General features: G+C 56.1%; 1 protein-coding gene and 1 long non-coding RNA gene across 4 annotated transcripts; one reads left to right on the top strand and one right to left on the bottom strand.

The window, feature by feature from the left end:
* The first annotated feature begins 235 nt into the window (after positions 1-235).
* LOC128345566 (uncharacterized) lies at positions 236-3,079 on the top strand. Its single transcript, XR_008316521.1, has 2 exons — positions 236-558; positions 2,930-3,079. It is a non-coding gene; the product is annotated as an uncharacterized LOC128345566 (long non-coding RNA).
* A 2,141-nt stretch (positions 3,080-5,220) lies between these two features.
* PIGO (phosphatidylinositol glycan anchor biosynthesis class O) lies at positions 5,221-20,328 on the bottom strand. 3 transcript variants are annotated; one of them, XM_053299430.1, is made up of 11 exons: positions 20,182-20,328; positions 19,113-19,603; positions 18,601-18,744; positions 17,030-17,153; positions 16,176-16,335; positions 15,561-15,737; positions 13,735-15,247; positions 12,210-12,413; positions 11,363-11,553; positions 10,376-10,446; positions 5,221-9,736 (listed from the first exon to the last, which is right to left on the bottom strand). In XM_053299430.1, the coding sequence occupies exons 2-11, from the start codon at positions 19,600-19,602 to the stop codon at positions 9,607-9,609; spliced, it is 3,204 nt and encodes a 1,067-aa protein (XP_053155405.1). In that variant the 5' UTR covers position 19,603; positions 20,182-20,328; the 3' UTR covers positions 5,221-9,606. The 3 variants fall into 3 exon arrangements, 2 of the variants coding, with proteins under 2 accessions (XP_053155405.1, XP_053155406.1); XM_053299431.1 differs by having other exon boundaries at positions 15,561-15,734; XR_008316877.1 differs by lacking the exon at positions 5,221-9,736 and having other exon boundaries at positions 11,363-11,498.
* Between the last annotated feature and the right edge of the window lie 827 nt (positions 20,329-21,155).

The raw sequence follows: 21,155 nt of genomic DNA, 5'->3' as shown, positions 1-21,155 counted from the left end.
GAAATGCGCCTCGAAGATGCTGCTGCTGCTGCCGCCGCCGCCGGAGCCGCGCCGTTGTGGGCGCTCCTGCAGTCACCGCCGAGGCAGCGTCTGCTTCGGCCGTGCCCGGATTCGCCTTTCTCAGCAGGCGGCCGAGGCCCCGCGATCTGGGCCCGCGTCTGCCCTCCGCAGCCCCGCGCCCGCCCGCCTTCCACGCTCTGCTGTTACTCTGGCGCCTCTTACTCCGTAACCGTCACAGGGGGTGCGGGGGGGGGCAGCAGCAGCAGCATCTTGATTGAACTAACGAGGTCAGACTCCGGAATTTGGGGCAGTAATAGCCGCGTGTCAGCATTGCCGCTTCGGAGAACCTCGAGATGCTTGGTCTCGCCAGCTGCAGCGCCAGACTGCTCTCTCAGCTTTTGATCTGTTGGACGTGTGAAACTTGGCTCTATTTTGTAAATACGCTCTGAGCAGACTGCATTGGGGGCTGCTCGGTCCTTGTTGGAAACTTATTTCCCAGAGCTGCGCCTTCTTTTACTCTGCAGAGGAAAACAAAGCTTTGGAACCGTTCTCCTCTTGGTGGGTATCAACTGGGCACTGCACGCACCAGGAATTACCCAGATTTACTATTAACACCCTAACACTTTGTTCTCTGGGTGGTTCATTAAAACACATCATTAAAACATAAAATAAAAACACATAACACAGACCCAAGCAAGGGGAGGGGGAGAGAAAATACAAAATACAATACAAAGCAATTTAAAAACTCTTTTAAAATCAGTTTTAAAATAAATTTTAAAAATCAAAATTTAAGAGGCCTGAGTGAACAAAAAGGTCTTTACCTGGCTTCTAAAAGAACAAAGTGATGAAGCCAGGTGAGCCTCTCTGCAGAGACTATTCCATAAACGGAGTGCCACCACCACCAAACTTGCTGGATTTTAGAGAAGCGACTCCAAGGTTCTCACTTCAAGGCTATAACTGAAGAGAGCTGCTGTTTTCCTACTGGAGGTAGTCAGGGCATGCACAGAAAGTGCAGAGTTATAAGTTTTCAGCTGTTTCATAGGCATTTGAATGTTTGCAAAGCAATTTAATTTGCACTGACTTCAAGATGATGAACTCTTGAGTTATTGTAAGGACTTAACAAAAGAATGGAACTCCTTGGCTCAAGGGTACGAAGAGGGCATGCTTTGCACTAGTCTCCGGGGCCACTCTGGTAGCCAACCTGGAGCTCTTCAACTGTTGTTGGAAACATCTGCCGTGTACATGCCAAAGGTCCCAAGTTCATTCCCGGGCAGCATCTCCAGCCAGGGGTGGGAGAATCTCCTCTCTGAAACCTGGGAGCCACTGCCAGTCAGTGTAGACAATACTGAACTAGATGGAGCCTAAGGGTCTGACTTGCCATAAGGCAGCTGCATCCTATATTCAACTCTCATCACCTTTTCTAACACTGACTTGTTACATCTGAATTACATCCGAGATGACCTCTCGGCTCATTCCTTATCTTCAAGGCCGAAGGCCTCGATCTTTGTTATTAGAACACGGGGAGTGTGAAAACTATACATTCAGGAATGCAAAGGGGGCACCCCCTACAGGGCTAGGAAAGTTCAAGCCTCTAACGAACACGGATATTTCTAAGCAGAAATGGAGTCCAGGAAACAAAATGGGGTCACTTTGGTTCACATAGCATATCACCACCACAGCTGGGGAGCCTCAGGGTGGCCACCCTGCTGCGGAGCTTCTTGGCTGAAGGGCTGGAAAAGACCCCCCACCCCCACGGCAAAGCTGTGACCTTCAGCTTTGGGATGCCCTTCAAGATGAGCTTTGCCACATTCCCTTTGTGTTTTAAAGAAACAATTGAAAATCCATCATTGTCTGCTCTAGTTAAGTCTTTAATCTTTAAATCTACAGTAATTCTAATTGGGTGGTTTTAACAATTGTATTCATTTGGGTCTGTTTTATTGTCTTTGTAAGCCATCCTGAGCAGGAGCATAGTGAATGTCAGAAGAGCCCAGCTCTGGATCAGGTTCAAGTCCAGGATGCTGTTTCACAGTGGCCCACCAGATGCCCCTCGGAAGCCCACAGGAAAGAGGCGAGGGCCTGCCTTCTCTCTCGCTGTGGCTCCCTCCCCTGCAACTGGTATTGAGAGGCACCTCTGAGGCTGGAAGTGGCTTACAGCCACCAGACCATTAGCTATTGATAGACCTGTCCTCCATGAATTTGTCAAAGCCCCCTTTAAAGCTATCCAAACTAGTGGCCATCACCACATCCTATTTCAAAGAATTCCATAGATTATGCACTGTCTGAAAAAGTATTTCCTGCTGTTAGTCCTAAATTTCCTAGTCTTCAGTTTCATTGAGTGATCCCTGGGGTTCTAGGGTTGTGGAGAAACATTTTTCTCTGTCCACTCCCTCTACTCCATGCATAATTTTATACACCTTTATCATGTGACCCTGTAGTCACTTCCTTTCCAAACGAAAAAGCCCCAGAAGCTGTAGCCTTGCCTCATAAGGAAGGTGCTCCATGCCCCAGATCATTTTGGTTTCCCTTTACCCCCACCTTTTTCAGTTCTACAATGTCCTTAAGATATTTATTTTATTTTTTACATTTATATCCCGCTCTTCCTCCAAGGAGCCCAGAGTGGAGTACTACATACTTGAGTTTCTCCTCACAACCCCCCTGTGAAGTAGGTTAGGCTGAGAGAGAAGTGATTGGCCCAGAGTCACCCAGCTAGTTTCGTGGCTGAATGGGGATTTGAACTCAGGTCTCCCCGGTCCTAGTCCAGCACTCTAACCACTACACCACACTAGCTCCAGATACAGTGACCACAACTGTACACAGTACTCCAGATGTGGCTGCACCATAGATTTGTATAAGGGCATTATAATATTACCATTTTTATTTTCAATTCCCTTCCTAATGACCCCTAACATGAAATCTGACTTTTCCACAGCTGCCATGCAGAGTCAACACTTTCAACAAGCTGTCCATGACGACCACAAGATCTCATTCCTGATCAGACACCGACAGCTCAGATTCCATCAGTATATGCGTGGCTGGGTGTGTGTTTTTTGCCCAATATACATCACTTTACACTTGCTTACATTGAACCACATTTGCCATTTTGTTGCCCACTCAGAGTCTGGAGAGATCCTTTTGGAGCTCCTCACAATCTTTTGTGGATTTCACTACCCTAGTTTAATGTCATCTGCAAATTTGGCCCATTTTGTTGCTTACCGCAACTTCTAGATCATTTATGAACAAGTTAAAGAGAACTGATCCCACTACAGATCCCTGAGGGACCCCACTTCGTTCTTCCCTACATTGTGAAACTGTCCATTTATTTCTGCTTTGTTTCCTGTCCTTCAACCGGTTACCAATCTGCACATGAACCTGTCCCCTTGTCCCATGACTGCTAGGGTTTACTCAGGAGCCTTTGGTGGAGAAATCTGTCAACACCTAACTAATGAGGACACTGATATTATTTCTGTTATGGCCAGGTTTTGTTATATTATTTGTAAAATACGTACTGGTTTATTGTAAACTAGCTGACCCGTGCGGCGGCCGAGTGCGGCCACCTCCGCCTCGCCTCCGCAGCCGGGCCCGGCCGCCTCGCTTCCACGGCCAGGCCCGGCCCGGCCAGGCTACCTCTATCTCTCCTCCCGCCCCCCGTCTCCGGCAGGGCAGAGTGCGGACGCCGCCGCCAGCGGGCCTGGCCGGCCCCAGAGTGCCGCCGCCGATGCCGCAGCCGGCCCCAGAGTGCCGCCATCAGGCCCGCCGCCTTGCCTCTGCGGCCGGGCCCAGCCCGGCCAGTCTCGCCTCCGCGGCCCGGCCAGTCCCGCCGCCTCGCTTCCGCGGCCGGGCCCGGCCCCGCCGCCACGGCCTGGCCCACCGCCTCGCTGGGCTCCGCCGCCGCGGCCCTGGGCCCGCCGCCTTGCCTCCGCAGCCGCCCAGCAAGCGAATTCTCCTGGGTGTGCTGCCAGCCAATCAGGCGCCCCCTGCAGCCCAGCCAATCAGCTGGGCTGCCGGGACGCATTTCTCCTGGGCACACCCAGGAGAATTATATATATAGATGTTTGCTGGTCAATGACCAAATAAACTTATAACTACTATGTCACCTGGATCACCTTTTCCCACATGCTAAGCTGACCGGCCTGTAGTGTACCAGCTCTCCCTAGACCCCATTTTGAAAATGGGAGTCACATTGGCTACTTTCCAGTCCTCTGGTGCAGAGCCTGATTGTAAAGTTATATATTTTTGCTAGGAGATTGTCAATTTCACATTTGAGTTCCTTCAGAACTCTTGGGTGGATGCCATCTGGCCCTGGCGATTTGTTAATTTTTAGTTTCTCAAAACAGTTTAGAACATCTTCCCTTGTTACCTCAAATTGGGCCAGTGAAGAAATAAGATATTAATATTTTTAATACATAAATATATCAAGGTTTTTAGTGTTTTTGCAGATTTTTATCTTGTTTTTGTAGGCCACTATAGGAGGGAACAGAAAAGTAGGACCAGCACTTTTAAAAACAAACAAATAGGGAAGATACAAATTTATGGCAGCCGTCAATCAATCACTACTTCCCAGGTTGGCAGCTAGAAGGAACATGCACCTGCAGAAGCAAGGGGATATTTTTTTTGGGGGGGTAGGGCAGAGGATGGGCAGGCTGCTACCTTGAAGGCCCTGCTTGTGAGCTTCTGGAAACCAAATGTCAAAACCCTACAGTGGTGTAGCAAAAAGGTTCCTCTTCAATTAAGCCCCGAGCCTCAGAAAAACAGTGGCTAAGGAGCCCCCCTGACACTGGGAAGTACTTAAAACACTGATTTACCAAGCAGATGGGTGCAATCGCCACCCCATTTTAGTGATGGAATGACAGTGTGCCCTGAGCGCATCCACAGAGGAAAGGAATGTTGGGGAAGCCCAGCCCAGCCCAGCAGCCACTGCTCGGAGAGGAGGAGGAGGAACAGAGGGTTGAGACACGTGGGTTTCTCCACTCCCGTGGGGCCACTCTACCACCCCACTCTTGCCTCCGCTGCATCCCTTTGTCTTTGTATACGTTTCCCTTTGGACCAGCCACACTGACCCCCTGCTGCCCATTTCCTGCAGCCCATTCCCAGCTCAGGCTCACTGGCGGCTGCTGCTCTCACTCCAGGCCTAAATGTTGCCGCCGCAGCCACATCCCTCTGTGCTCCCTGCCCCTCACCTCCCACTCCATCGTAATCCACAGGCACAAAGGCAACTTTCCATCCTTTGGGGCAGACATTTTATTTACAGCCATCAGCTTCAGAGGCAGCTTTGGGGCACATCTCCCCCTTCAACCTGCTACAGCTAAAAACCTGTTTTCCATTCCCCCATTTCTCCTTTTCTCCCTCCTTAAAGAGCAAACATTTCAACATAAAGGACAAAATGGGATCCGTCTGCTCCATGGCTTGGTGACGTTCTTGGGCTCGTTTCAGAGACACATTCAAAAAACTGCACAGCTGTTTCACAAGAAGCTGCTTATCTCCCAATGCTCTCCCCCCCCCGCCCACTCTAATAAAGCTTGAGAGGTAGGACAGAATATACCCAGCTTTGCGGTTCAGGGTACAGAGGCACATAAGGCCCAAGGCAACGATGGTTCTGGGGGCAGAGAGCACAGGCCGTGCCTGGCCCACAAGAGCGTCGTCATCATCCCTGCCAGACCAAGCACGAGGCAGCTGTCGGTTGACCACCACTCTTGGCTGGCCCACCACACTCCATATAAAACTGGCTGCATCTCTGGCAGATAGGTCTTGCAAGGGACATTAGAGAGGACAAACAATTCTGGGTCAGGAGCAGCTTGTCCCAACAAGCCACCTGGGGGGTTGCAGAGAGGAAGCTTCCTCCCTCTTTCTTTCTCCCACCCTGCCTGAGAGCTGCGCTGCCTGCAGGCTGGCCGTTCGTCAGGTAGAGCAGTGTGGTCAAGTGTGCAGCTCTACCTGATGAATGGTCAGCCTGCAGCCGGACAGGGGAGCACCCCCCCCCCCACCAGCTGCTGAGAAGCAGAGCCAGCTGGGCTCCTTTGGCCTCCCCCTGGCTCATGAAGACAAGCCGCCATTGCTCTGGGAACTTGTGTTCCCTAACGCTACAGTGTTTGATGGCATTTCATGGCACTTTAAAACAACTAGCGCATGTATTGGGGCCGGTAGGCAAGCCCCTTCTTCAGACGGAAGGAAGATTTCGTGTACGAAAGCTCCTATGCCATGTGAAGTCTTGTCAGAGGGCCACAAGGGTGTGCTGCAGCAGACCAATAGCAGTGACTCTTCTGCAGTTTAGGGAGAAGGTTGACCAGAACTTAATGGATGCCAAATGGAGAGGAGACAGAGATCAGCAAAAAAGGCAATGAACTGGAATCCTCGCCAACAAGCCAAGAGGACAAGGAAAACACACATGAGAATATGATCGAGAAGCTGCTGCAACTTTTCATGGGGGAAAAGACAAGATGGCGGCAATGGAAATGACACAGGGGCACAGGCCTCTGAGATTACCAGTGGCTGGGCAGACGGCAGCCAAGGCCAAGAGCACATCAACCAATCTTCTGAAGCAGCTAAGAGCCCAGGGGCACCGAGGAAGACCAACCATGGCATTCCTGCAAGCGCCGGAGCTTCCACAGACAGCAAGTCCCCACAATTCATCGTCCCAGCCATGACAGGCAAATGTTGCCTTGTCTGGCAGCCCACAGTTGCACTCTAGCCAGCCTCTGACCAAGAAGGCAAATGCCTGGGAGGATCAGGCTCTTCCAATAAAACCACTTCAACTGGTCAATCGATTTTGCAACGGCAGCTAAGAGGGTGACCATGGTATAATTCTAAACCACAACAGCTGTGGGCCCCTTTCACCTGGCCACAACCTGTGTCTTCTTTAGGAAAACTCCTGGCTTTATGAGGCGATGATCTACCTCTGTGAAGACAGGGGTGTAACTGCTGCTTAGACAAGTCACCTCCAGGAAGCCTTAACTTTGACACAGAGATGGTCACTTATGAATGTATGGAAGTTTATATCAGAGTCCCAAAAGATTCAAGTTAAGTTTCAGGGCTTGCCCAAGGAAATTACCCAGACTTGGAAGACTGTGCAGTGCTATTTGAGGGAGATTTAAGAACAGAGCCAGCCAGCAAAATGGTTGCTCGAGGGTGGCAAGGCATTCAGGGGCAGCCACCTGTGAGGAGAGACGCATGCCCAAACATCCTCTCCAAGACTGGGAGAGGAGGGGTGCTTGGCTTGTGTGCCACTGGGGACAGGGAAGTGTCTTGGGGGGACCCTGTTTCAGGTTCTCAAGACCAGATTCCAGGGCACTGTGAAAGCTCTGGTGAAAGAGGACTTTAAGGCACCAATCCTTTCTAGAGCAAGGCAGAAGCAGCAAAAGCCCCTGGACAGGGGGAAGCAGCATGTGGAGGGGGGTGCCTGCTTTGAACCCCAGAACTTTGCCAGCACTGCCCTGAAGGCAAAAAAAGAAAAGATTAGAGAGGGAAATGCATAGAACTAGGAGGTGGGAGGGAACCAGGTCATGCAGTCCAGTCCGTTTCCCCACAAACATCCGGGAACTGAAGGTGGCAGCAAAGAACATCATCTACCTCCTGTGAAGAATTTCAAGCTTTTACAGAATACAGTAGCGGCTGCATCTAGCCAACACAAACCGTTCACTGTGTATTTTGTAAACTCACTATAAAAATGACTCTCCCCGCCATGAAACCAGAGCGGGCTCGTTTCTGTGGCTTGTATACCCTGTAACAGCTGAGAAAGCCAACCAAGGGAAGAGAGATCCGAGGAAGATACTGACACAGTGTGAATGCATCCTCCATACTCGGAGGTGCCGCAAGGCAGGGCGCGCACAGTGAAAGGCGGACCCAGCTGCAGCAGCAGCAGCAGCCTCCAACGGCACAAGGCTGCCTCTCCCCTCAAGCCAGCTCCGCTCCTTCGTCCAGCACTGGATTTAAGGAAAGAGAACCCAGCAGGCCAACTGCTCCCTTGAGTTCCCACTTGTTCAGTGCAAAGCTGACCCTCGGAAGCTTTGAAGAGAACCGTTGGGGTCCCATGTCTGCAGCAAGAGCACACCCTTCTCCAGTATTGAAGGCCCGCTGTTTCCATTTCTCTGAAACCAAGGCCCACGTGAGACCAGACGCCTTGTCCCTGGCCTCCACACAGCAAGATGGCAGTGGAGCAGCAGGAGCCCTGCCAGAGGACCCCGAGCAATGCCCAGCTCCACATGGTTGACCGGGGGGCGGAGCTGGAGTGAGGCAGGCTCCTGGGACGGCTCCGGTGTGAACAGCCAGTGAAGACGGATAGGTCTGTCATCATGCTGGGCCTCTTGGTTTCGCTCTCGAGTGGCACACAGGCAACCTGCAGCGAGGAATGGCTCCTCTCCCCATGCCCGTCCAAGGGAGCAGGCTGGGCCACTTTGCTCTCACCGGCCCTCAGTCCAGTGCCCCAGAGCAGCCCATGAGACACAGGACAAGGGCTCAGGTTCCAGCAACCTAGCAGGGGAGAGGGAAGCCGGAGCCACCTCTGGCCCAGACGATGCCACCACTCGGGGATCGAGGCTGCTCAGCGGAGTCCAAGGCCAGCACGGAGACCGGCTGAGACCCCTTCTGTCCCTCTCGTAACTAGCATTTGGCGACAGAGCTCTGCTGCCAAGCAGCTAACACAGCTGGACGATCACTGAAGTTGCTATGCCAGACTACAGCTGAAGAAAATTTGCCGTTTCAAGTTTTCATTTCAAAAATCGCAATCCAGACATTTGAAGCTCAGAGAGGCAACTTCAGAGCGACCACTGAGATTTCAGCACCAACTGCTGAGCTCTGGCAGAAATGAGCACAAACCCTGGCTCCGAACTTGGAATCCTATTTCACGGCAAGGGCTGAGGAGGCCTTCCCAGAAGGAGCCTCTGCCCAGTGCTGTGGGCAAACCAGCAGCGCCACCTCCTGCCTCGTGTTTTCTGGAGCACTGCATGAAAGCTGCCGGGCGATCGAGTCCTTTCGGAGGGGCGGGTAGTCTCCCGCCCAGGCCTTGCTCTGGTTGCCTGAAGAACCACTGGCCGTTCATCCAGAGGGGGCGGGTCTCTCCTCCTTTGCAGCCAGGGACACCCTCCACCCCACCCACCAGTCTCCTCGGCATGCAACTCCTCACAAAGGAGAAAGGCAGGGAGAACAGCAAGGATGTCCCCCCACAAGAAGCAGGCACAGTGTTCCTTGTAACAGCGATCCCCAGATGACGCTGACGACAACTCCCAAGCTCCCCAGCAACGACAGCCTTTGGCTGGGGAGGCTGGGAGCAAGGATTGCTTGAGCTCTCTTTGAAATGGGGGGGGAGGGCAGCTTCTGGATTTGCTGCCCACCCGTGGGCAATCCGAGCCCCAAAGGATCATTCCACAGTGATTCACTGGCTACTCACGAGCTGTGAGCAGAAGGTGAGGTCACAGCACCTCCCTGGAGTGTGTAAAGGCTTTCAGCCGTGGCAACCCCACATGGGAACCTTGATTCCTAGCAGGAGCCCCCGATGGGGAAACATGGCCCACAGGGAACCGGGTCCCAGCTAGCTGCAGCTAGCCAAGGCTTGTTCGTGGCAGCCGCAGCATGGCCAGCAGCCTCGGGGCACCACGTGCCAGACTCCCTCTTGGGCTACCTGGGCTGTGCAAGGATGACCTGCTGGAACCACCGGCTGAGGGCACAGTCCACCCGCATCACCAGGCCGATGCCCAGCAGGAGGAAGAGGCTGCTCACCCCAAAGCCCAGGGCTTCAAAGAGGAACCTGGAAGCACAACAAGGGGAGCGTGTGAGAGCACAGGAAGGGCCACAGCAGCCGAGGCCCGGCCCTGAGGAGTGCGCGTCAAGGATCTCAGGCAGCCGGGCCTGGAGGAGGCTCCTTCTGCGGGAGGCTGGGTGTGGATCTGACCCTGTGGAAGTCAGCTCCTTATTGAAGCAGAGCCTACGCTGCGTGGGTCGATTGCATCACACTGCATAAGCAAAGGATTCACCAACTGGGGGGGGGGGGGGACCCATCATGACGGAACGAGGTTTGCAGCCATGATGGTGGCTGCAAAGATCAGCCTGAGCAGGCAACCCCTGATAAGCTCTCGGACACCAGATGAGCTGCCAAGCAGCAGGACGTCCGTCCAGTGGGCAGAGGCCAGAGCTTCAGGGCTCTGCAGAGCTCCCACAGGGCTAAAAAATGGGGCCGGAATGAGGCAGGCAGAGGGCATTTCTGCTTGCCACACAGAACTTGGGATGTTGCCCAGAGCCCTACTGATGTCCAAACCAAGCGTGGGACCAGCCCACAGCTGCCTGGACTGTGCGCCCCCTTCCCCAGCTGCAGCCTGCCCACTCCCCTGCCCGTCAGCGGAGGGGCCCTGCTCCCACCAACGTGCTGCTGGCCCGGCCAGGGACTTACTTTGGGGCAAACACCTTCCACACCATCAGATGCCTCCGGAGGATGGTTGCAGCCAAGACGCAGGCCAGAATCTGCGGAGAGAGCAGAAGCAGGGACAGCTGACTGCAGGGGAGGAGCATCCGCCAGGCTCAGGCCAATGGGCCTTGCCGCTGGGCTGCAGCACAGCTCTTGCAGCACTTTGCCCACCGCGCCCTGGAGGGCCTTTTCATGGTGACGGAAGCAGTTCCTACAAGCCGGCAAGAGACAGCCCGTCCCAGCCTTACTCTCGTGGGCGGAAGCATCCCCAGTTCTGCAAGGTCAGGCCGCACCCGCCTGAGGGACCAGGCAGCAACCACTGGCAGGGAGAAGCAGCGCCAGAGGATCCTTCCTGGGAAAGAGTCTGGCCGGGGGCATCTGCAAGGATGCGACCTCGAGGTCACCCAGTCAAAAGGCCATGTGGAGGACCAGCGAGGGGAGCACCGCCACGTGGGCCTTTGGCCCCGGAAACCTGCTCCGCGTCTGCCGCAGCACAGCGACAGGAAGGGGCTTCCGGACCTCCTCGAGCAAAGAGCTGGAAGGCTCAGCCAGCCCCCCCCCGCCCCCCCGAGGCTTGCGGGCTGCTCGTAGTTCCTCAGTGGAGGGCACACATGCTGCCCGGCTGCTTGCGGGACTGAGGCTGAGCGCCACAATGCGCAGCTTCCACCAGAGCGAAGTGCTGGGGAACCCCGGGCAATGCACACGTGCTCCTTGCTGGCTATGAGTGCCACCTGCGATGCGCTGGATGCTCCCCTCGGCAGGATGATGGAGTTCCCTCGGTCTGATGGCCTGAGGCCAGCCAGCCCGCCCGCCCGATGCGCGCCCCCCCGCCCCCCCCCCGGCCAGGCTCTGGAGGCGCACGCTCCCACCCACCAGCGAACCTTGAGAAGTGCCGCGGAGCGACCTCGCCCGGGACCAGTGGGGCAGCTCCGGCCGCCCCAGGTGTGCTTTTGCTCCCAGGCCCAGACGTACCTGCACCCCCAGGACAAGCAGGTACTGGAGCCCCAGCTGCAGCAGCGCGGCCGAGAACCTGCCCGGAGCTTCCCGCAGCCGCATCTCCATCATCTGCTCCTCCCTGCTGTGGGCCTCCATCTTTGGCTTCCTGCTCCTGGAGGAAGGCATTTCGCAGACAAATGGCCACAAGAGAAGCAGGGGACAGCCGGCTGCCTCGGGAGAAAGAGAAGAGGCGCTACTGAGAGGGAGAGGGCCCTGGGCGTCAGAACGCAGAGCGGACGGCCCTGGAAAGATGGCTGAGCAAGGCCTCCGATGCGCCGGAAGGCACCTGAGTGGCTCCATAAACACTCCGGCCCAACATGCTCCCAAGAATCCCTTAGAGTGGGCGAGCAGCTAGGCGGGGCAGGCCCCAGCAGCCAGCTATTCCTGGCTCTCCTGAGGAATGGGAGAAAGGGCACCACCTGTGGCCATTACCTGCAGAACTGGGATCTGCTACAGAAAGCAAAGTCCAGGTTTCCCTTCCCAGGTGGTGCCCTAGAAACAGGCAGCGCCAAAACAGAGGCCTCCCAATGCCAGGCAGCTGACGCCACTCCAGGGATTGCTCCCCCATAAGTGGGGACGCAGAGCCACACCATAACTCCTATCAGCCACAATGGCCAACATCTGGGGAACGCTGACTAGGAACCTCTGCCCTGCTGATTCCGTCCACCACAGCCACCCAAATCCGGCTCTTAGGGCTACCCAGAGGGCATCTCTCCAGCAGCCCTGCATCGTCACAGAGGCAACACCCCCAAGACCAACACAGGCTCCACCCACACCCTGTTCATTGTCGGCACAGAGTGCACCACAACGGGCCTCCACTCACCTGCAAAGAGGATGTGCGAGGAGAAGGTGTTGGCCCCGACCAGGAGGGCCGGCAGCAGGCTGGTGTCATGGCCCTGCTGGAAGCCCACAAAGGCCGCGTTCCAGTGGATGGCTGGGAAGACAGGCTGGTGGCCCGTGGCGTAGAAGAACTGCGCAGCAGCCAGCGCCCAAGCGATGGGCGCAAACCACGGCACAGTGAAGGGATCTGCACAGAAGGAAGCGGCAGCATTCAGAGGGGTGGGGAGGGCTAGCAAGGAGGCCCTGGAGGCCCACACCTTCTCCCCTGCCCCATGCTTTCAATAGTGGAAGCTGCCTCCTATGGAGCCAGGCCACTGGACCATCTAGCTCAGCACCGGCTACACGGATGACCAAGGTTTCAGCCAGGAGTCTCTCCCTGGCGATGCTGCATACAGAGCAGGGGTTCTCCCAATGAGTCGGCTCTGCTCCCAGACCTGGGAGGAAAGCGAGTCCACTGCCTGCTGCAAGATCCCACCCCCACCACCCAGGACAAGGCATCACGTATTCATTTATCATTTTTCTAAACTACCTGATAGGTACCTCTCTAGGTGGGGTACAAAATTTAACACAATATAAAAAAAGTAAAAGCAGATTAAAAATCCACAAAGCAGAATGAAAACAATCTCATAAAACAAGCTGTTAAAACAAATGATTAAAATTTGTATTAAATTATTTATCTATCTATCATATTTTTATACCACCTGATATGTAATGTTCTAGGCAGTGAGATGAAATTAAAATTAAGTTGAAATAATGCAGGACAGCACTCTCTGCAGTCTGCCCAAGAGCATCCAGCCCACCCCGATCGAAGCCTCCCCCTCCGTGGCCCAGGCCTGTAGCTGGGACTGGACATTCACAAGGGACCCAGCCAGGGCTCCCTCTCACAGGGATTCCCAGATGTTGCTGACTACAACTCCCCAGCTGCAATGGCTTTTGCTTGGGGACTATGGGAGTTGTAGTCAACACCATCTGGGAATCCCTGTGAGAGGGAGCCCTGGACGCAGTCTCTGCCCAGGGGGCTTGCAGCTCTCCCAGGAGGCCGGGCTGCCTTCCCCTTCTGGCCCTGGGTGCACTCTGGCCTCTGTGGCCCCACAACCACGCCAAGGTAGTGCCTCACTGGGGGATTATTATTATTATTATTACATTTCTATCCCGCTCTTCCTCCAAGGAGCCCAGAGCGGTGTACTACATCCTTGAGTTTCTCTTTCACAACAACCCTGTGAAGTAGGTTAGGCTGAGAGAGAAGTGACTGGCCCAGAGTCACCCAGCAAGTCTCATGGCTGAAGGGGGATTTGAACTCGGGTCTCCCCAGCCCTAGTCCAGCACTCTACCACTGCACCACGCTGGGTCTCTTTTCTCTTCTCTGTAGTCCCGCCCCACGCCCACTGGGAGGCCAGGGGACAGGGCCCCCCCGCGTGGCCTAGCATCCCAGGGAAGGGAAGGGAATGGAATGGGAGTCGTGCCCAGCCCCTGCCCCTCCTCTCCCCTCCCCCTGCTCCTTGACTCACCAGCCGGGGGCGCGAGGGCCACCACAAAGGTGTGCATCCACAAGAGCAGGAAGCCCTCACAGAAGAGCAGCAGGAAAGCCAGGCTGAGCCGCTCGCTGTGCAGCGCCATGAGCAGGAAGCCCAGCAGGGCCAGCGAGATGAGCAGGGCGGCCGAGTAGACGCTGCCCAGCCCGTAAGCCGCCACGGTGGCCCTGCCTCCCGCACTGGCCTCGTCCAGCTGGCTCTTCAGAGACGCCTGCATCCGGCGGTAGAGCTGGGGGATGACGTGCAGCAGCTCCGCCTGGGAGCTGGGAGACACGAGGGGGCCCCCGGGCAGCACCGGGTCCCGGCTGTCCTGCACAAAGACCGTCACCGGGTCCCAGAGGACCAGCAGGAGCCCCACAGCCACCAGGCCAAAGACGCCTCGGGGGAAGGCCACCTGAGCCAGCTGCACCCACGCCTGGAGCTTCCCCAGAGCCTCCTCGGCCCCGGAAGTGAGGGCCCAGGAGCCCCCGAGGCACACCGACAGCAAGGGGAAGCCCCACCGCACAAAGAGCACGGGCGCGCTGGGGCTGTTCAGGTTGCCGTAGTGGCGCAGCCAGCAGCGGAGGCCCCACGCCAGACCCACCAACACCGCCAGGCAGAGGAGGTAGTAGAGGTTCTTGGCCTGGGGGTCCTGCAGGCGGGACAGCGGGGCCAGCAGGTGTGAGGAGCGGCAGCAGGGGGTCTCCTCCCGGCACTGCCGGAACAGCCCGGAGAGGCGCACGCAGCCCAGGAGGCCGCCCAGCAGCCCCAGCAGCGGCCAGGCGAGGGGCGAGCCCTCCAGCAGGCCCTCCCAGTGCAGCCTCAGCACCACCAGCAGCGCCAGCGAGCCCAGCAGGAAGGGGGCCACCTGGGCCTCGGCCACCACAAAGCTGTCCGACAGCATGGCCCCACAGCGCGCCAAGAGGAGGCCCAAGGGGAGGGCAGGGCCCAGTCCCGCCCACAGCCTCTGTCTCAAGCGGGTGTCCCCAGACGGGGGCCGGGCCCAGGCCGCACGGGACCTCCCAGGCCGCCTGGTCCAGCAATGCCAGAAGAACCCGCCCTGGGAGGCGGCGGCTGCCCAGGAAGCGAGCAGCAGGAGGTCCGCTGCAGCCCAGCCGCAGAGGTGAGCCAGGCCCAGCAGGGCGGCCCCCGCCACGCCCCAGAGCACGGGGTAGAGCAGGAGGCGGCGGTAGGAGAAGTCCAGGCCCGAGGCCACCGTGGAGGCCACGTAGCACAGCAGGCAGGCAGAGGTCAAGAGCGCGCAGCCAGCCACCATGCGGGCCGGATGGAAGCGGGCCCAGGACTCCGCACACACAGCCCGGGCCTCCTGCAAGTATCGCTGGAAGCGGCCTTGGAGACCCTCCAGCTGAGGGAGTCCAGGGGGCCCAGCCTGGGCCAAGAGGGACTCGTGCTCCTTCACCGCAGCAGCAAAGAGCTCTCGGAGATGCTGCAGCTTCTCGGCCGAGATGTCCCGGGCAGCCAGCGAGTAGGAGTGGAGGAAGCGGTCCACCTGCAAAGGCAAGCCTCTCCGTCACTGGGCTTGTGTGGAAACCCCCAGGCGCCCTCATCAGAGAGGAGCCCACACAGGAAGGCCACAGCCCACCGTTAGCGGGAGGGAGTGCAGTATCAAATGAGCAGCCGAGGGAGGCGCTTTGGGAGAAGAAAAGCTTCTTCAGGAGACTGCTGGGAGCGGATTCCAAAGCACGGATGACCGGCTTTGGCCAAGCCCATGGCACCAGCAGCAGCCACCGCCTGCTCACGGAGGAGGAGCTGGGACCCCTTGCTCCTCAAGGCCACCAAGGGCCCTGGCGGGCTGCACTCACCTGCCTGGCGTTGATGTTGTAAGCTGCAAGCTGAGCGAGAGCCGAGGAGACAGCGTCGCCTTCAACCGCAAAGAGGTCAGCCATCACTTCCCCAATGTTGCTGTACGGCACAGGCACACCCAAGAGCAGGGCCAGCGTGGGGACCAGGTTCACCTGCGGGACGGTTCCTGGTTCCTGCTGGAGACGAGGCAAAGGGGAGGGATGAGGGGGTATGGCAGAGCAGCTCTTCAGGATCGTGTGGGGCAGCCACAACAGGGCCACACTAAGGGGAGTATGCAACCCCCGGGAACCTCCATAGCAGGCAACTCACCCTACCATTCAGCCAGGCCGCCCATGATCTTCCCGAGCCCCAAAGAAGCCGGGCTGCCCCCATGGCCACTTCTTCCAGCTTGAAAGGTAATGGGTGAGGGAGAGAAAGCATGGCCCGCCTGCTCCTGGCCTCCATCCCCAAGACCAAGCACAGCCTGTCCCAGAGGGGCACTACCAGGATTCCGGGCAGCCCTGGAACAGGTTGCCCACATCACCGCAGAGAGTTGTCAAAGGGCCAGGAAGTGCTGGACTCTCGTCTGGCAGGGCAAGCCATACCCAGGTGCCCTCACCATCGGTGCAGCCTACCTCAGGCAGTGGGCTCCGGAAGAGCAGTGCTTTGCTGTACACAAAGAGGGCGGCGTTGACCTCCTCCTCGCTGTCTCCTCCGTGGTCCCCAGTCCCCGTCATGCCGTGGTCCCCTGCCACCAGGAGCAGCGTGTCATTCGCCAGGTGGCCAACCAGGGTCCTGCCCATCAACAACACGGGACTTCAGCTGCCTCCCTGTGCCAAGGCCTGCCTCAACTCCACATTGAGGAGAAGGTGCCTGTTGGGCATTGACATCATGCCTGGAAGCAGCCGCCTTCCAGGGCCACAGCCCAAGTTGAACTGAGGACTTTGCAGGTCACCCTCAGAGGACGACTCCATCCCTGGAGCAGATGGTGAATGTTTGAAGTACCAGAACAGAGGAGAAGGAGGAGGAAAGGCTGATGCCCAGCTCTGAAGTGTGTCCCATGGAGCCAGGCTCGCCTTGGGAGAGCTCCTGGCCTGGTGCACACAGCCAGACACCTGGTCAGTTACTTGCAATAGTAACTGGGATGTTCCAAAGCAGCTGCAGCCAGAAGCCAAGAAGGGAGAGCACAAAGTGCGCAGGAACACTCCCATGTTTATCTCACCCCAAACTGTGCTTCTCTGGCTGCCTGACCAGGGCAATCCATATTTTTCTGGAGCACAACTGATATATGACTGAGAAGCTGCTCAGGGATCTCTCCAGTTTCTGGGCATCCTACACACCAGTGGACCGAAGGAAGACTAGGAACCCAGAGCCTGCCACCTGTTCCCTGCTTTGTGGATACTTCATGAGCAAGGTCCTGCCCTGGGGTAGGGGGAAGCTACAAGAGGCCTGTGGGGCGGGGCGGGGGCGGGGCGGAATACCAGCTCACCTGAGCATTTCATCCATCTGGGAGAGCTTCTTGGCCATCTCAGGGTGGTCTGGCCCATGCTTATGGCCACAGTGATCCACACCCAAGAAGTGGGCAATCAGCAGGTCCCACTCACCACCATCCACTGTTCCACAGGAGAGAAAGAAAGACAGCATGGGAGGCTGAAGGCTGCCCCTGTTCCCTTTCCATCTGTAAAACTCATTTTTTAAAAAAACAGGCTAAGGTTTTTGCTCTGGGAATATTTCTCAACCAAACACATCTCAAAATATGTTAGGTAACATTCTGCTGTTATAGACAAGAACAGCAGAAAAAATATATTACAAAGCAGATTTCTCCTTGCTTTACAACTAGATGCAGCATGTTGCAAAAGAAACCAGTGCCAAGACAGACCTTGGGGACCAGACACATCATCCCAGCAGTTGTGGGCCCCAGCATCACAGGACTGATCTTGGGCTCTCAGTTTATGCAACGCTACCACACACACCACATCAAAAACAGGTGCACCTCCCTTGCCACTGAGATGCATATGGGTGCCAGTTACCCATATGACAAGCTGTGTGTGTGTGTGTGTGTGTGTGTGTGTGTGTGTGCATGCGTGCGTGCACACTTTATTTCTTTTATTTAATACATTTCCTCTCTCTCTCCTCTACCACCATGTCCTTTTCAAAACTTAATGCAGAAGGAGAAGAACCTTAAATACTTCTGAACTGAACTTTATTGGAGCGGAGCTCAGTTCATGTCAGTTTCTTCTAACTATCAAGAGATATTGGAATAAGAGCCCTTGATGAAGGGAGAGCTGGTCTTGTGGCAGCAAGCATGACTTGTCCCCTTAGCTAAGCAGGGTCCACCCTGGTTGCATGTGAGCACTGGAAGAGATTCTCCTCAGGGGATGGAGCTGCTCTGGGAAGAACATTTAGGTTCCAGGTTCCCTCCTTGGCAGCATTTCCAAGATAGGGCTGAGAGAGATTTCTGCCTGCAGCCTTGGAGAAGCTGCTGCTAGTCTGGGTAGACAAGCTAGATAGACCAATGTTCTGACTCAGTATATGGCAGCTTCCTATGTTGGAATGCATCCAGCTCACAATAAAGCTCAGTTCAGAGGCATCTGAGGCTCTCCTTTTTCAGCTGGCTTCATACCTCTTCCCTTTCAAAACTCGAAAGGACAAGCCTCATCTGAGCACAACCTGTTACAAATGACATCTAGAAATCCCAAGACCCACACCAGATTTCCCATCCAGTAAAAACACCCTGCATTTATCTCCTGTATCTCTATCTCAAATATTCTGGTTGGCACAAAAGACTAGACCTAGAGCTACACCACAGAGCCCAAGATACCTGGCAAGGTTATGTTGTCCTTCAAGTTTATGTGCAATGCCCTTATACACCTTCCTGCCTCTTTGCAGGGCAGGCCTTACCCAGCATGCCTTTCTTGCAGAGCACGTTGCCTCTGCCTTACTTTGTTGGATTTCCACCAGTAACTATTAGGCCTGGTGTGAGGAGAGAGACCAAGTCCCTCTATAGTGCTCTATAAGGCTGAGACCCCACCACCTACCACCCTGAGGACAACAGCTCACCTGTCTGGTACAAATACTGCAGGATCCCATCATCTACGGTGTGAAGATCCTTCACATTGAATGAAGGGAAGAAGTATGAACGGAAGAAGGTTTTGGGGAAGAGTCCATCCCAAGTGTCATCCCCCATGAAGACTACTCTCCTTCCTGTGTGTGGAGGAGAGATCCAAAGAGAGGGATTCAAAGCATGATGAGCAGATCAGGAGACTGAACCTATGCGGGCTGTCAGAAACCCCTGAATTCCTGGAGTTCTGGGTTCTGTTTATTGGTCTCTTTCCCAAAAGTTTAGAAAAAGAGTTACAATAACTATGCTAGTCATGTTATCCCCACAAACACCCTACGAGTGTTGTCTAGCTCAAAGCATTTTAAGGAGCTCTATGGCTAACCAGAGATATGAACCCTAAAAATCCAGCACTTTCCCTAAATTCAGTGGGTAGTGATTAAGGAATCGAAGAAAGACACCAGATAGAGTGGAAAGCAGCCCAGTCCTCACCACCCCGGCTTAGGGCACGCACCATTCTGCACAAGCTGCCAGATCAGATTGTCCTCCTGAATGGCGTAAGAGGCAAAGTTGCTGCCCGCATCAATGAAGGTGGGCAAGGAACCTGTGGTGATACCCTTGATGCGCTGCATGGTGGTGGTAGGTGGGTCAGCCCGGAAGCGGTACAGTCGGCTGTGGTGGGGCTGTAGGCTGGCCAGCTGGTGCAGGAACCCCAGCTTGTTCTCGTAGGGCCGTGGGGCCCGCTTGGAAGAATCATACTGGGCAAACTCAAACTTTAGAGCATCAATGATGATCAACACAGCCTTCGGAAAGCGTCGTGGCAGCCAACAGGAATCAAGAGGCACTTGAGACCCGCGGTGAGAGGCAACCAACAGGTCTGCACAGGTGCTGCGGTTAGCAAGCTCCACACGCATGAGAAGAAACCCACTGCCAAACAGTCCAATGGCTGAAAAGAAGAGGAAGCAGGTCCAGGCGAGGAACAGCAGCACCGGTGCTCTCTGCATCCTGCAGGCAAGCGGGAGGAAGGAGTTGATATCTAGGCTTAAGCCTGCCCACTAGACCTAGGAGTCACCTTTCCAAGGGGCAGCTCTCTTGTGTTTAGCAGGAGGAGAGCAACTGGCCCTGTTCGACCCCCAGGGCAGCCTCCCGCCAGGGGCTCTTGCTGGCGTCTCCCCCGTTCCCCAGCAGGCGGAGAACCGTCTTCTCCTGACTGCTGCCTCCTCTTGCTAGGAGACTTTTCCACAGGAGCCACACTCTGAGGAGTTCCCCACTAAGAAGCGGCAGATAGAAGAGCAGCAGCCCGGTGTGTGTGTCGGGGGGGGGGTGCTGCACAGGGAGGCCCCCTCGGCCCGGGCCGGGGAGGAGACACACACGCATAGGCACCGGGCGCCTGAAGGGCAGCTCCAGTCCCAGCCTGCCCCTGCGGAGCTCCCGGGTCGGTCTGCCCGCCCCGCCGGCCCTCCTCGGCCAGCGTGGGGAGGAGCCGCCGCCCCCGCGCCAGGCCAGGCCCGCCGCCCCCGCGCCAGGCCAGGCCCGCCGCCCCCCACGCAGCCCCCGCCGCGCCCCGGCGAAGAAGCAGCCACCTTCAGCGGGGAGTCCAGAGCCGGCCCTTTCACTTCCGGGGCCAGAGAGAGCGCGGACGGAACCGGACGTGAGGGCGAGCGAGAGGGAAGAGCAGAGCGTCCTCTTGCGGGCGGAGCTGAGCTCCTCTGGCCGGCTGCCCGCGGTTCCCAAGCCGCCCTAATTAGAGCTCAGGGCGGGTGGGCGGAGTCAGTGTTCCCTCTACCAGGGATTCCCATGATCCCCAGCCAAAGGCCGCTGCAGCTGGGGATGCTGGGAGTTGTAGGCAACATCTGGGAATCCTCCTTGTTGGCGGGAACAGTAGTGAGGATGCTGGGAGTTGTAGTCGCACACCCTCTGTGGACTACAGATGTTGCTGGACTACAACTCCCATCGTCCACAACTGCAAGGGCCTTAAGTTTGAGATCCCCCACCATGCTGCCCAGCATTCAGGGGGAGCCATCCCGCCCCACCCTCAGCTAAGACCCATTTGCAGGGGGGCAGCTGTAGAAGGCTGCCCCCCCTTGTGATTTTTAGTTTTCTGCTTTTAATTGGTTTTTGACTGATGTTAATGTAAACCACCCTGAGCCCCCTTGGGAAGGGCGGTATCTAAATAAAATCAAGAGTAAAGTCCAGTGATGGGAGCCCTTTCCAAATGTGCTCATTTGACAGGGTGTCCCCACTTTGTATGGAGACTGTTCGGTCCTTCTGTTTGGCTTCTGCCTGTTTTATTGCTTGCCAGGTTTTGCAAGTGCTGTCGTGTGTTCTAGGATGAGCCACTCAGTTTCAAGGAAGGGCAAGATAGACATCTCATTGAAAGATAACACATGTCAGCAAGAGTGGGGAGTAGGGTGGGCAAGGTAACACAGAACTGCCTGGATTTGGGGGCAGCAGTTGACAGCACCGGCAGCCATAAACCGAAGGAACTGGAAATGAGTGGCAAACCATCCCGCTCTTGTGCCCATCCAACCAACCCTCAGTCAGAAGGTGGCCCATG

Source organism: Hemicordylus capensis, chromosome 2 (genome assembly GCF_027244095.1).
Source record: "Hemicordylus capensis ecotype Gifberg chromosome 2, rHemCap1.1.pri, whole genome shotgun sequence".
NCBI lineage: Eukaryota > Metazoa > Chordata > Lepidosauria > Squamata > Cordylidae > Hemicordylus > Hemicordylus capensis.
Note: the sequence above shows the minus strand (reverse complement) of the source record. Positions and strands in the feature narration are given on the sequence as shown.